Below are 13,420 nucleotides of genomic sequence, written 5' to 3'. Positions count from 1 at the left end.
TCAGTACTAAAGCAGATTAACTGAAAGTAAAGCAAAGTTTCTAGGAATGACAGAGCTGAAACAAAACATTTCACATTGTCCAACTGGGGCACTTCAAGACAGATCCTCTAAATGAGGCAGCCAAGTGATTTGTTCCAAATGTTTCACCTACACCATTTTCTCTGGTCAAATGAATGCTTTTCTACAAGATGTGCTGGTTCCAGAGAATCCGCTCCTTTCAGCAGAGACCTCCCCTGCTACCATCCTCCCTGAGCAGGTCTCCCTGTGTACTGACAGCCATTTCTGACAGATGCATTCAAGCCCCAGAGGCTTCTCCCCTCACAGCATGCAAGCTACCGAGGAGCACCCACAGCTTTACCCACACAGGAGCCAGGTCTGCTGTGCACCAGGCTTGGCAGCCTTGACACACCAACAGCGCCGGCAATGCAGCCGTGATGGAGACAGGCCTCACAACCCCTGTGCTCAAACGAGACTGCCCTTCCCCAAACATTAGCCCACATTCAATACAGCCACTCTGTGCAACCGAAGTGTCTAAACACGTCGTCCTCCTCATCCAAGACATTCTCGCCCATGGGAATGGGGATGGTGCAGTCCACCTCACCACTGAACCCGTGGAGAGGGAGGCTCTGTGACTCCAGAAAAATTGCTGCATGCACGTGCAGACAAAACAGCGGCATACAAAAGCACGAATGAGGCTGTCAACCTAGAATCACCACAAAGAGCCCAGCAGCAGCCCTGCAGCCGCTGCCACTATGAAGGGGTGGGCCACAGCCTGCTGCACACGGCTACACAGGGACAAAGGAAGAGCTGAAGACACCATACTTCTTAAGAGGGTCAAAAGCCTTATCAGAATAATGACATTCACGAGCAAGCTGGGGAAACATAGTGCAGATGAACCTACTAAAGAGTAGGTACAAAGCAGTCTGAAGAAAAGTACGTTAATAGACATTCTCTAAACAAAGAGTGAGACAGTGAGGACTCAGCAGAAGTGTGCACTGAAATCAAGCTGACCCTATTAGCACTATCAGTACCATCACAAACCACCAGACACTTGTGCGCGGGCATTTTGTAGAGGTGGAGAATCATCACCACCTGTAGATACTCCACAGCACAGAGCATCCCACCTACAGTGTAAGCACAATAAGCAATAGCAGAGCCACAATACTGCTCTCAGCTGATGGGAGAGGCACATGCACAAAATAAGCTTTTGTGGGCTCCATCTCTGAACAAAAGCACCTTCTCAAGCCCATACTGGCCAGTTCCTTCTCCAGGACATTTGTCCCATATGCATGACAAAGCAGCATCAGCCCAGCATCACACAACTGACAAGCAACAGTCAGCTGCAAAAAGGACAGACAGCATTTGAATGGCGATTCATTTTGAGCAGACTTTTCCCTAAGACAACGGTAAAGCCTAGCTCACTAGAGAGACCGAGTAAATAGATTAAATGGGGTTTAGTAACACGGAATAAATAGGATTTAGTAACGTAACTGCAGAAATAGCTGCTCTTGCAGCTGAAACGGAAAAAAAAAATCACAAGGGGTTACACAAAGAAAAAGACTGCAAAAAGCCAGGGGTTAGCAAGGCTATGTGCATCACAGGCAAAACCCTCAGTTTCTGGGAAAGGAGCTAAGCAGTGGCTATAGTCTTTGGCCACAGAACTGAATGACAGTAGTTGCATCTTGAGTAAAGGTCATAATCCCAGCTGAGAGACTATTTCATGGAGAGCACTGTCAGAAAAACAGACAGAGACAAATGCTATGGCCTGGGGAGGCAAAGGTAGGGAACTTCATCTGGCACGCTGCATGGGAAGCAGCCAGGATGAGCGTCTGCCTCCATGCTGCAGGTGCTACCTCGTGTTCCCTAGCATGCAGACTCTACCAGCCCATGCTGCCCAGCAAGAACCCTGCACCCTGAGAAACAGCTGGGGAGAGCCACAGCAGGGAACAAAATGAGCAGTGTGGAGGAAAAGCCTGGCAGCTACCAACTCACACGTGCAGACACTGAGCATTAATCTATGGTCCCCAGTGCAATGCCTCCAACTGGGCACCTTCAAGTGCATCCAGAAAGCAGGACCAGCTTCTCCAGCAGTGATGGGATGGTGGCACTCACAAGACCGTTGAAGTTATGACCACCAAGCAGACAGCACAACAGTGCAAGCTACATATTTTTACCACAAAAGAGTCACCTCCAGACATAAGTTCTGTCTTGTGTTTGGGTTTTTTTTGTATCGTTTCAGTTCTAGCCAAGCTTGAGAGTGTGGATAAATTGAAAAGAAGCTGTTTTTGAAAACTTGCACACATTCACACATTCATGGATTTTACAACTTTCATCATCAGTTTGAATTTCACACAATTCCAGCATCCAGCTCATACATCCTATTTCAAAGGTTTGTTTCAAAATATTTCCACTATGGATTTGCCTGACTTCAGTGCTGTACGAGCATAAACACAGAAAACATACGTATTTTTAAAACTGCAGTAAATCAGATTTCCAGAAACTGCTTCCAAGTCAGAGCCTGTAAGTGGCTGAATTCAAGTATCTTAAAGAAAAACAAAGGGTTTGAATACCTCCTAGCCCCTGACTCACATTTTTATTGTTCTGGTTGAAGAAGTGCATAATAAGTCCAATTCAGGCAGCACAGGTCAGTAATGCTGTGAAAGTATTGGAAAAAAGCCATTTCAAGTTCTTTTTGTGAATGCTGCACAGCAATAAGACAGACAAGGTCTACACTGATGCTATTTAGTTTGCTCCACTTTCAGGCTGTGCATCTACAAACAAACACCTAGTGTTCCTGTCAAGCTCTGACCCATCATTCTGCACCACTTTCCTCCTGGAAACACCTTCTTACTTGAACTGGTGCTCTCTGGAGCTGCGTATCTTGGAGGAGAATCGTTCAGCCAGTTTCTCCAGGCTCCTGGAGTACTCTAGCTCGATCTCAGCCTTCCTGCGGAAGAACTCCTGTAGGTCCTGCAGCAGTTGCAGGCGCGACTCCGACTGCTGCTCCAGACATTTGAACTGCTCGACCAGCTGAGTTCGGATTTCTGCATGCAAACAGGAGAGGAGAAGAAGAAAATACAATGTTAGCAACAAACACTGGCCAGGAGGGTTGTCTCTCCTTGTCTCAGAGCAAACCACACAGGCACTGCTACAGCAGACTTCATCACGAGCCTTAGGTTTAATTCAAGACTTGCTAAAGCAAACAGATTTTTTTTCTAAGCGAGAGCTGCAGAATTTCATTCACCAGTCCCACATTAAAACCTTGTTCTTTGTCAAAATAAACAGCTGTGTAAGTACGCGGAGATCAACCCTGAGAGCTTTTCAATTGCCTTTTTGAAACTAGAAAATGATACTTCAATTCATCTAGTACTACCTGAAATCCTGTATTCTTTGCACATAAAGTAACATATTATTTCTTGATAAACGATCATTTGCATAGCTACAGAATGGCTGACAAAGACCTGAAGGAAGCTGGCACAGTAAATGCATATTCCTGTCACCCACATCCCCCCAGGGTTACCTGGCAAATCAAACCCATCTTTGGCCCAAAGACCCTCTAAACTACAGCCAACAAAATACCACAGACTCTGTTCCATGCTTTTTAGCTTTCTCATAAGGATCTTCAGATGCTGTAACAGATACACTACAAACCCCTGCAACCTTGACTGAAGAGGGGCTCTGCAGTGCCTGGAGGGTGTCTCCGCAGAAGTGGGAGAGAAGACTGGAGCCTTGGACAGCCTGCATCTCTGCCACAGCATCACCAGGCTGCCTACAGCAAACAAACACCCCACAAGCAGCAGACAGACCTGTTCTCCAGCATTGACCCTTATCTAGCACTGCCCATAAGCGATAATCTCCGGCACACTAAATTTGGTTCAGCATATGCAAATTGTTGGAAGACTGTTCTATGTTTCTCTATATGTTAAAGATATATTTTTCACCTCACCCATCCTCATTTTGAGGACTTTTTCCAGCTCCCCCTTCCCATGTAACCCATCTGAGTCTGCAAATCTCCAACACAAGGCTTATCTTGGGAAGACAGGCACCATGGTATTGGTGGCACCAAAGCTTACCATCACAACTAGCACCACATTGCAATCAGCTTCCAGGCCTCAGGTCACAGCTTTCCTTCCATCCCCCTGTGAGCTCACAACACATTAACAGTTAGCTCCCAAAGTCTGTGCACCACCAAAAAAGATGAAGCACATGCACACCACCATGTATGCACACACAGCAGGAGAAACACAACTTGTGGTTACTGGAGAAGCTGAGCATCACGGCTCACTGAAATGGGAAGTCCCAAGTTTCCTCTTCATGGCACATCTCAGTCTCTACTGTCCACCATGAGGCCCACAGACATGACAGAAGGAAGAGAGATGACAGGTATTTACGGGTGCTTCTTTAATTCAAATGCTTTGCATGCAGCTCACAGATTTCACTCTGCTACAGGATGGCTGGCTCCGGTGCGCTCCTGGCAAGCCCACGGCAGCCTGGCAGGCAGAGGAGGAAGCAGCTCCCGGGGGACTCTCCTGGCTGCCGCGGATCACAGTAGGAAACCTGGGCGCTGCCAGCCCTGCCAGACCACAAATGCTTTCTGTGAGAGATGCAGAGCCCTCTCAGACAGCGAGGGGCTGCTTGGCCACCTACAAGAATTACCAGGAGAGGACTGCAAATGCAAACTCTTGGGTGACCTTCTGCCTGGATTCTCTGCAACAAAAGGAGCTGTACTTATTAAACTTGTGGTGCAAGGCTGCAGCATGCTGAACTGTCACTGTGTGCGATAGGAAGACTCAGCCTGTTATAAGAAGGAAGTCCTAAAATCAGTAAAGCTCTTTGGCAAGAAGGCTAGACCTCATCCTTGCTTCCTTCTGCAAATTTAGAATGGCAAGATGACAAATGGTAACTTACCCGCAAGAGCCACGGCAAACTAAAAATACCTTTACTGCCTGAGCACATGAAATGACTGCAGCACAAACAGGCAGCTCAATGACTTGAACCAAGACAATACTGTGGAGTAATTCTAATGCATGAAATAATCTTGAGTGTGCACATGAGTGTGTGTTTATGTATACACACACACGCATATACACACATGCAAGGCAGGCTAGCTCTGCTGGTCCCCTGCCAGCACTAGGCTGTCCCACAACTTCACAGCTACAACATGGTCCTATCCTGACAATCATTACTCCGTACTGGATGCTGAATTGATAAATTAAGTAACGATCATGCAAGGCACTGACTGAAATCACAAAAGATTTATGGACAATTTTATGCTCTTGAAATTTATGTGGGGTCCCACACATATGGGGTTAAAATTGCCATTATAAGAATCTGATATTTTTCAACATTTCCTCATGGAGCAACTATCATGCAAGGCTGAGCCACTCACAGCCTGACAGGTGAACTTGGAGAACTGCAGGAACAAGGACACCTGCAGTAATCTCATTACTGGGTAATTTAACAACAGCAGTAATGGGACTGGAGGCTGCAGGCTGCATGAAGGTCACCTAAAAAGCAAAAGCTCCTTTGACATAATGAACGCTGAAAACTCCTAAGTTAATCTTATGTGGGATCCTCCGTAGGCAGTACTTTTACAACGCTACCTCTATGTTGTTGATACTTATGAGAGGATAGCACAACCGTCATAAAAATGCTCATAGAGAGCCTTGGTGAGGGACTCTATGCTCTGTACTGGGCCAACAGCAAAGCTATTTTCCATTCCTCAAGTCTGCCTTGACAAACATGTAACCATCCCTGCAGTAGCTGAAGCACTCTAACTCATTTCTGACCTACGTTCATCCTATCTGCAGACAGGAGGACGCTGCACACAGGAGCCAGAAAGACCAAGGTCCCACGCAAGGGAGGAAGGGTGACACGCAGCAGGGATGCTCAGCACAACTGCTGCCTCCACCCAGGCGGTGCTGCACAGTCAGGGCTCCCCTGTGACCTGGGGCATCTGCAACACACAAACATCAGCCCTCATTCCAGCTGAGCTGCAGAACATCCTGAAGTGAAAGACAATTCTACTATATAAGCAATGCTAGAAATATCCTTTTTAGAAAAAAAAAAATGGCTGCTAAAAGAACGGAGAAAAAGAAATTCTCATCGCAAATGAGGTCTCAATGTGACTGGTATCAGAGTGTCTTGGTCTTTATTCTTGCATCAAAATAAGCAGTATCCTGTCCCTGTGGTAGCCAGCACCATGCCAAAACAGAGCTGCACACCTCACAAATAGTGCTGCTTCTCCATCCCCTCTTCTTCCCATCTGCACTTATACACAGAAAATAGATTAACTCCCCTTGCAATGGCACTCTCTGTGGGGAGAGAGAAAGGATGCTTTAATGCCATACAGCAATATTTACCCTGGTTTTGCAACACAGATGCATGGTATTGCCTGGAGAAGCTGAGTGAATGTCCAGAAATCAGTACTCTGTCAATACATCTGAGAGCCGGTGCAGTACTTGGTAGCTGGGATTCCAGAATTCACTGAAAAGTCTAGGCTTTACAGAAAGATCACGTGTATGGAACACTGCAGTTTTTATTTCGTCAGGAAGACTGCTCTTCAGGGGCTCTGTGTTGTGTAAGAGCTACAATGCCTTATGGGATCAACAGGAGACAACCACCTACGCAGTCATGGTTTCCAACAGCTCCCTTGCTTTCCACCCGAGCAGAGCCAGGATGCGAGATGGCAAGCTGGTGCTGTCATCCATCGAGCTCATCAGAACGGCTTCCTGGGTTATGGCATGCCTGCTATCTTACAGCACAGCTTCACCCATTTTGAAGTTGTGTCCCATTACATGACTCCCGCAGTTAGCGATGGCATTCACTGGAGTCAAGGGTGGCAAAGAGCAATCGTCTTTTAATTAAGCCTCCTAAAAATCGCTGCTACATTCCTACAGGATAAAAAGGTACCAGTGTCATAACAAAACATTTTTAAAACCTCCACATTCCCCTGCTGACAAGAATTTCCTTCCCACACAAGGTCAGTGGAAATTTCATTACATCCCATATGGATTTTACATTCCCACTCCTGCTGGTGCCAACAACACAGGACTCGCTTTACAGCTCTCTGCTTTCCTGAGCAAGTTTGATATAGATTTTTTTTCAAAAAATAACACAGATTTATCTCTAGTTCTCTTTTCATCATGGATTACAACCCAAGGTGGTGTCCAGAACAGCTCTTAACAACCCTGACAATGCACAGAAATACAAGAATATCAATAATGCTTGTCCAACTTTTTCCATTTCCTACCTGTTCCAACTTTCTTCCCAATCCAAGCTACAGCTGCCCATCAGATCTTGGTATCTGGCACAAAGATTTCTTCTTGACTCTTAGAGGGATCATTCAAGGCAGTTCAGTCAGCACCAACAAATGGACTTGCCATGGCTCCCATATCTTTCATCACACCCTGCTCCCAGTAACAGGATTTCGCAGTCTGTGCCCATCAGACCCATAGCCAGCAGGCTCCACCACAAGCTCAGTGGAGATCACCACCTCCTGCATGCTCGCTGACATGCTCACAAGCCTTGTCAGACAGGCAGGACCCAGCCTCCTCCCCCTCACTGTCCCATATGCACTGCCTCCCTCAAGAGTCCTGGTACCAAGGAGGACTCAGTGGTGGCACATCAGTCCCACCGGAGGGTGAGGACATTCTTGGACATCCAGGCATCTGAAAGGCACATTTTTACTTTGGTCAACAGTATTTCTTTGCTTCACCCGCTCCTGTATCACGTTGTTTTGACACTTTCATGTTTCCCCGCGAAGTTCAGCCGGGGCAGTACCACCTAAGTGCACAGAGGCAAAGAGCAGTCTCTCCAGACACGGAGAGCCTGCCTGCAGTGACCCTAAAGCCACTCTGCTACGGGCAGTCACACAAACAAATGGAGACGGCCACTGACCCCAGAAGCTGTTGCTGCACGTTAAATGGAAAAGGTTTGCAGTAGAAAACAAAATTAAGGGCTACTGGCATCATTAATGCAAAGACAGAAGCAATAACAGAGAAAATGACATTCTTCAGTGCTCCGGAGGTCTCCATGAGTCAGCCACTCACAAACAGTGCCCACAGCGCCTGCATCGTCACTTCCCTGCTTCCATAGTTACTTTGCTGCTGCATTTAAGAGGCATCCTCCTTTCAATTAAAATGAATTTGCTCTTAAGTAGCCTTTCCACATGATCATGAAAATATACAGGCAGGCAGAAAAGCCTCTTTTTCTGCCCTTCATGCTTGCTGCCTAGGGAACGGGCAGGAGCACTTGGAGCATATCCATTTTCTCCTGCCTGTGCAGTAGAGCTGGAGGCCAGCCCCACCAATGGAGCAGCCACTATTTGCTGCTTGATCCTGACAACCTCTACACTCCCCCTTCCCCGCTAAACCCAGCCCACTCATGCACTGGAGGTGGAGAGCCAGTGAAACCAAACCCAGCTGGCCTCTACTGATGTCGAGGGTGCCACCTTCCAGATGGAAGCCTACCCCATCTGAACCAGAGCTGTTTGCCAGCAGTTTTCTGGCCAGCAGGATAAGCATGAGCTGCATCAGTCATGTCCGTCATGGGGGCATTAACAGGCCTTATAATTAAAGCATCAACGGAATGACAATTACATTTTTTTTTCATGACAGACAAATAACTCTTTAGTGCCTGACCCCAAAACCTTAAACCCTGGAAGACAGAGCTAGAAAGCAGAGGATACTCACAGGAAGAGATGACTAATTGTGTTTCTGTAATTCCAGGGAGGGGAGTCATCTCCAGGCACTCTGACATGCCTAGTGGAGAGTTGGCTTTTAGAAAAGACTGGAGTGAGACAAGCCCAAAGCACATGCAACTGGGAACAGATAGAGCTCACAGTTTCTTGGGCTACAGTAAAGACTACAAAGAAAGAGCAAAACTGTTATAAACCTGATGGGCACCTGCAGAGGGCCACACATCACTCACCGCCTGGGTGGACTAGAAGGACCCTCCATCCAACACTGCCTACGGCAGGAACCAGTAAGCTGAGGACCGACATGGCCAACAGCAATCCCACGTCTGCTCCCACACCATGGGAACTGGCACCCCGAACACTACTGCGGCCAACAGCAATCCCACGTCTGCTCCCACACCATGAGAACCGGCATCCCAAGCACTAATGCAGCCAACAGCGATCCCGTGTCTGCTCCCACACCACAGGAACTGGTACCCAAAGCACCACCACAGCTGGGAGCAATCCCTTCTCTGCACCCACAGTGTGGAAACCAGCCCTCCGAGCACCACCATGTCTGGGAGTGATGCTCTGTCTGCCTGCTGTCCCACGGGAGCCGGACAGGGTCCCTGCCTCTGCATCACTGTTACCTGGCCAAACAGCTGCTTTTTCTCTCTAACAACTAGCAATAAGAAACCCCCAGCTGAGCGTTTTACCCGGAGTGATCAGCAGAGCAGTGCAGCACCTCCAAAGGGCACCTGGAGAAGAGTGGTTTGCTTTGGCCATTAGAGAGAAGTAAGGGGCAGCTGGAAGTGACATCCAAGGCCCACGTCTGGACTGCAAACACTCTCATTTGCACTCGTCTCCCCCAAAGCTTTTGAATGAGCCATTATAATCTAACGGAATATCATCTGTGATCAGCCTGACCGTTCCAGTTTCATGCTTCCTTGTCACTGATCCTAAGAAGTTGCAGCAATAGCAGAACTGCTCACAGCTGAAGAGAGATGTACAGGGGACACTGTTACACAGTGGCAGGTGGGCAACTCCTGGAATTCACATAACATTGTCAAGTCCTTATTGACACAGAATAAAAATAACATGGCAAGCTAAAAGGAAATGGGATGGCTCTGAGCGCAACAGTAACAAGTTATTCTGTGAAAACTAAAGGTTTCTGAAAGAAATTACCCAAACTGGGCATGGATCCTTTCTTGCAACTAGTACATATGTTTTTTTAATATCCCATATTCAGAGCTTTTATTGCTAGATTAAAAATAAGCTCCTTGCCATGATGAGCAAACCTCACTAGTGAAACTCTCCAACTCTGGCTTCTGCCCAGCCTCATCAGGACACGAACACTGGTCTGCATCAGGAAAACGGCCACCTCATAATCTGTGTTTCCGATTTTGGAACTTATAGGAACTTTTCATAGAAATAAAAAAAAAAACTACCAAACTGCTTTAAAAACAGCTGAAACCAAAACATTAAATAAAATTGTGTAACTGGCCACATTTCCACAGCAGTTTGTGTAAAACATTCCCATGATTTAATTCACAATACACAAAATCACAAACAATGCCAAAGGAGAACAGAGTGAGCTATTCTGCAAAGAAGAGTGCTAAAAAGCTCCTTGAGTCCCTTTGAACTCTGCTGGACAGCTGGCTATCAAGATTTGCTGCTTCTTTCCCCTCGTTTATTTGGTTCTGTTCATAGGAAAGGAGTTTCCAGTGCAAGCAGTCCTGTTATTATGGCAGAATGTTGTTATGCAGAATCAGAGGTAGAAAATGCAAGAAATATGACTTCCTCAGCTCTTCTGAAACACAGCAGCGGGGATGTTGGAGAAAACAAAATTCCTTGGCAAACTAGGAAAAGCAATGATGCTCAAGACAGGCTGTGGGACTGCTAATCCAGCCAGGAGAGAGAACATCTGTAATCAGAAGATCTGGGGGATTCGGCTTTTGTAAATATTTTCAAGTCAATTAGCCGATATCACAGACAATGACTGCTCATTATTCTTAGGCCACGTATGTAACCACGTGAGATGTCAGCAGTGATCAGATTTCCCGAGGAGACACACTCCAGCCCCAGCAGCCTCCCCCCGGGAGCGGGCAGGATGACAACCACCACAGCCTCCAGCACCACGTTTAGCTCAGCCCAACGTGGTGGAGCGCAGCCCTCCAGAGCCCCAACAACGGGCCCCACCATCAACCCAGACTACTGGGATCCCAAACACTGCAAAGTCCTTTGTCAGTCAAAGACCCTGAAGAATGTTCACATGCCTCCCCAAGCCAGAGAACAACTTCCGAGTGCAACAGAGGGGACACAAAAGGAAACCTGCTGCAAACCACCTCCCACTGCCAACAGCCAAGTGGTACCTCAGTGTTTCAGAGACAGCGTAGAGATGAGAAAAACATTTCACATTCAGCCTTTGACAGGTTTATAAATGAACGGTTACATTTAAAATATGGGGAAAAAAAACAACCAACAACAAAAAAAATCACCCTAAAAACTTGACAGAGCTATTCTGGTAGTCAATAACACCATGGATATGTGATAACACAGTCCTGCTTATGGCCAACAGCTGGGTGGGATGACTGGGCAACCAGTCCTTGATGGCCCTATGAGCCAGTGCTGGAGGAACGGGGCTCAGAGGCAGCATGCTTTGACATTATGGTTATTACAACCCAACTACAATGCTGAGCCTCACAGATATTCTGCGACTTGTGGTTTGCCGCAAGACATTGTGCTTCTGCAGACAACTGCAAAAAGCTAATCATTTCAAATAGGTTTTATAACGTTGGGCACTGCTACCCCTCCCATACAAGAGTTACAGCTGTTCAGATGGTGTTTTCTATAAGACATCAGCCTCCACTGCGTCAGCGCGTGAAGGTAGTGCTAGGTGTCAACAGAGAAGTCTGCTGTGCCAGGTGCCAGAAAGATCTCCAGGGAAAGATATTTTCTGGATGCTTTCTTAATCTCCAAAACAGCCCAATCATGACCAGCCCCGGGCATCTGCAGCTGTGCGCCAGCGGGAAATGGCAATGCCGAGCCCAGCCCCGCATGCCCACTCCCCCACCACACAAAAGCATTGCAACAGAACAATAAGCAAACCCCAGGCTTATGGCATGATGCACATCCCCAGGAGTGGCTCATGCAGTGTACTGAGACAAGTTAGATCTCAGGGGTACTTATGTTGAACTTCTGAAAACACAAACCTTCAGAAATGCTATAGTTTGTGCGGTCACCACACAAGACCAACTCTCTGACCTTGAGGGAGTCCTGCATCTGGGTTGGAAACTGACACTCAGCAGTACTCCAGTGAAAAAGTAAACTGAAGGCACTTCCCCAAATCTATCAAGACTTCATGAAAGTGCTGTTTGGGTCGATGACATTTTGGCCAGTAGATCAGGGTAGGTCTCATTTTTTCCTTTTCTAGGCTGCTCACCTCATCCATTCTCCAGTGAGGACAATGCTGGCAGCTACACACAGAACCCAAGAGCAATTATGCATGTCCAAATAGCATACCTCTGACAACACAGATGATGTAGTGCTTTACAAAGAACAAAACTATTTGGGACAAACCGTGGCCAATTTGAACACTCATATCAGAAGTAACAAGCTTATGTAAAGAGGTCAAGACAAAGACAGCACAGTCGGCTCCAGTTCATCATTAACACGCTGCTACTTCAAGCCATCCCACCCTCAGCTTAGTGAAGCATATTTTCCATCTGGTCTCATTTTTTAAATATAACAAACTCTAGATGAATGCCTCTAGATCAACACAACTTTTACTAGTAGTATTCCCCAGTAGTATTCTTCACTTATTCCTTATGCCCTCATATAGTTCACATATTCTTCTGGGCAGGAGAATCTCTGAATTTCAGGCATTTACAAATACCATGTTGAAATCCTGGCCCCAGATGAGACTGTGGCAAAACACCCACCAGCTTCAACAGAGCTAGGATTTCATCCTTTGGCAGTACGTGGAGTAAGTGAGACAATTTTGTTCTCCAGCAGTTATTTTGCAAGTATCCCCCTCTTCCAGTAACCTTTGCTTCCAGTACTTCTTACCTCAAATGTTGATAAAGGCCAAGCTCCTTAACTGGCATCGAGCACAGTGAAAGCCAACACCAGCAGAAGTACAGTGCTGATTAGTGCCACTATAGAAATCACTTTCTCCATTAACAGTAAAACATCTTAAAAATCAAAATAAGTTTGAGCAAAGGAACTGCAAGCTAAGCAGCAGAAGGCGCAATGGTTCACAGTTATGTTTACTTTTGTTTGCCCCATCACAGGTCAAAGGACCACACAAGATGAACAGTGGCACTTTTTGTTGCTGTACCTTCAACGCAATGCTTGCAGCTCCAACACCGCAGCTTTACAATAACTCACACTTGCTCCAGGACCAAAAATTCCGGTGGATCCCAGCAGAGCTTGTTTCCAGAAGCAGCAAGACCACATGTGGGAGCCAGGACCAGCCCCTGGACCTGTTGCAAAATTCACATATGGCATCGCATGACAAGTTTAGCATGGGCTTTATTAAATAAACTCAATTCTACATGGGCAAAACATTGGTGAAAAACAGATGGTGGAAAAACCTGGATGGTTAAGACTCATGAAGGTGCACAGCCTGAACTGAAACACGGGGCCTGAGGAGCCAAGCATGTGCCAGCGAGTGGGAAAGACTGAAGCCATGTTCATGGGGATGCAGTGATGCTCCAACCTGCACAGTTATCCCGCAGGAGC

The 13,420-nt window shown here is 46.8% G+C and overlaps 1 protein-coding gene across 3 annotated transcripts in view; it reads right to left on the bottom strand.

The window, feature by feature from the left end:
- Positions 1–13,420, bottom strand: part of SRGAP3 (SLIT-ROBO Rho GTPase activating protein 3) — a 123,756-nt gene that overhangs the window by 60,733 nt on the left and 49,603 nt on the right. For all 3 annotated transcript variants that reach the window (XM_054076564.1, XM_054076561.1, XM_054076562.1), the window contains exon 2: positions 2,852–3,044. In XM_054076564.1, the coding sequence (XP_053932539.1) occupies positions 2,852–3,044 (193 nt within the window). The remainder of the gene's footprint in view (positions 1–2,851; positions 3,045–13,420) is intronic.

This window comes from Cuculus canorus, chromosome 11, assembly GCF_017976375.1.
Source record: "Cuculus canorus isolate bCucCan1 chromosome 11, bCucCan1.pri, whole genome shotgun sequence".
NCBI lineage: Eukaryota > Metazoa > Chordata > Aves > Cuculiformes > Cuculidae > Cuculus > Cuculus canorus.
Note: the sequence above shows the minus strand (reverse complement) of the source record. Positions and strands in the feature narration are given on the sequence as shown.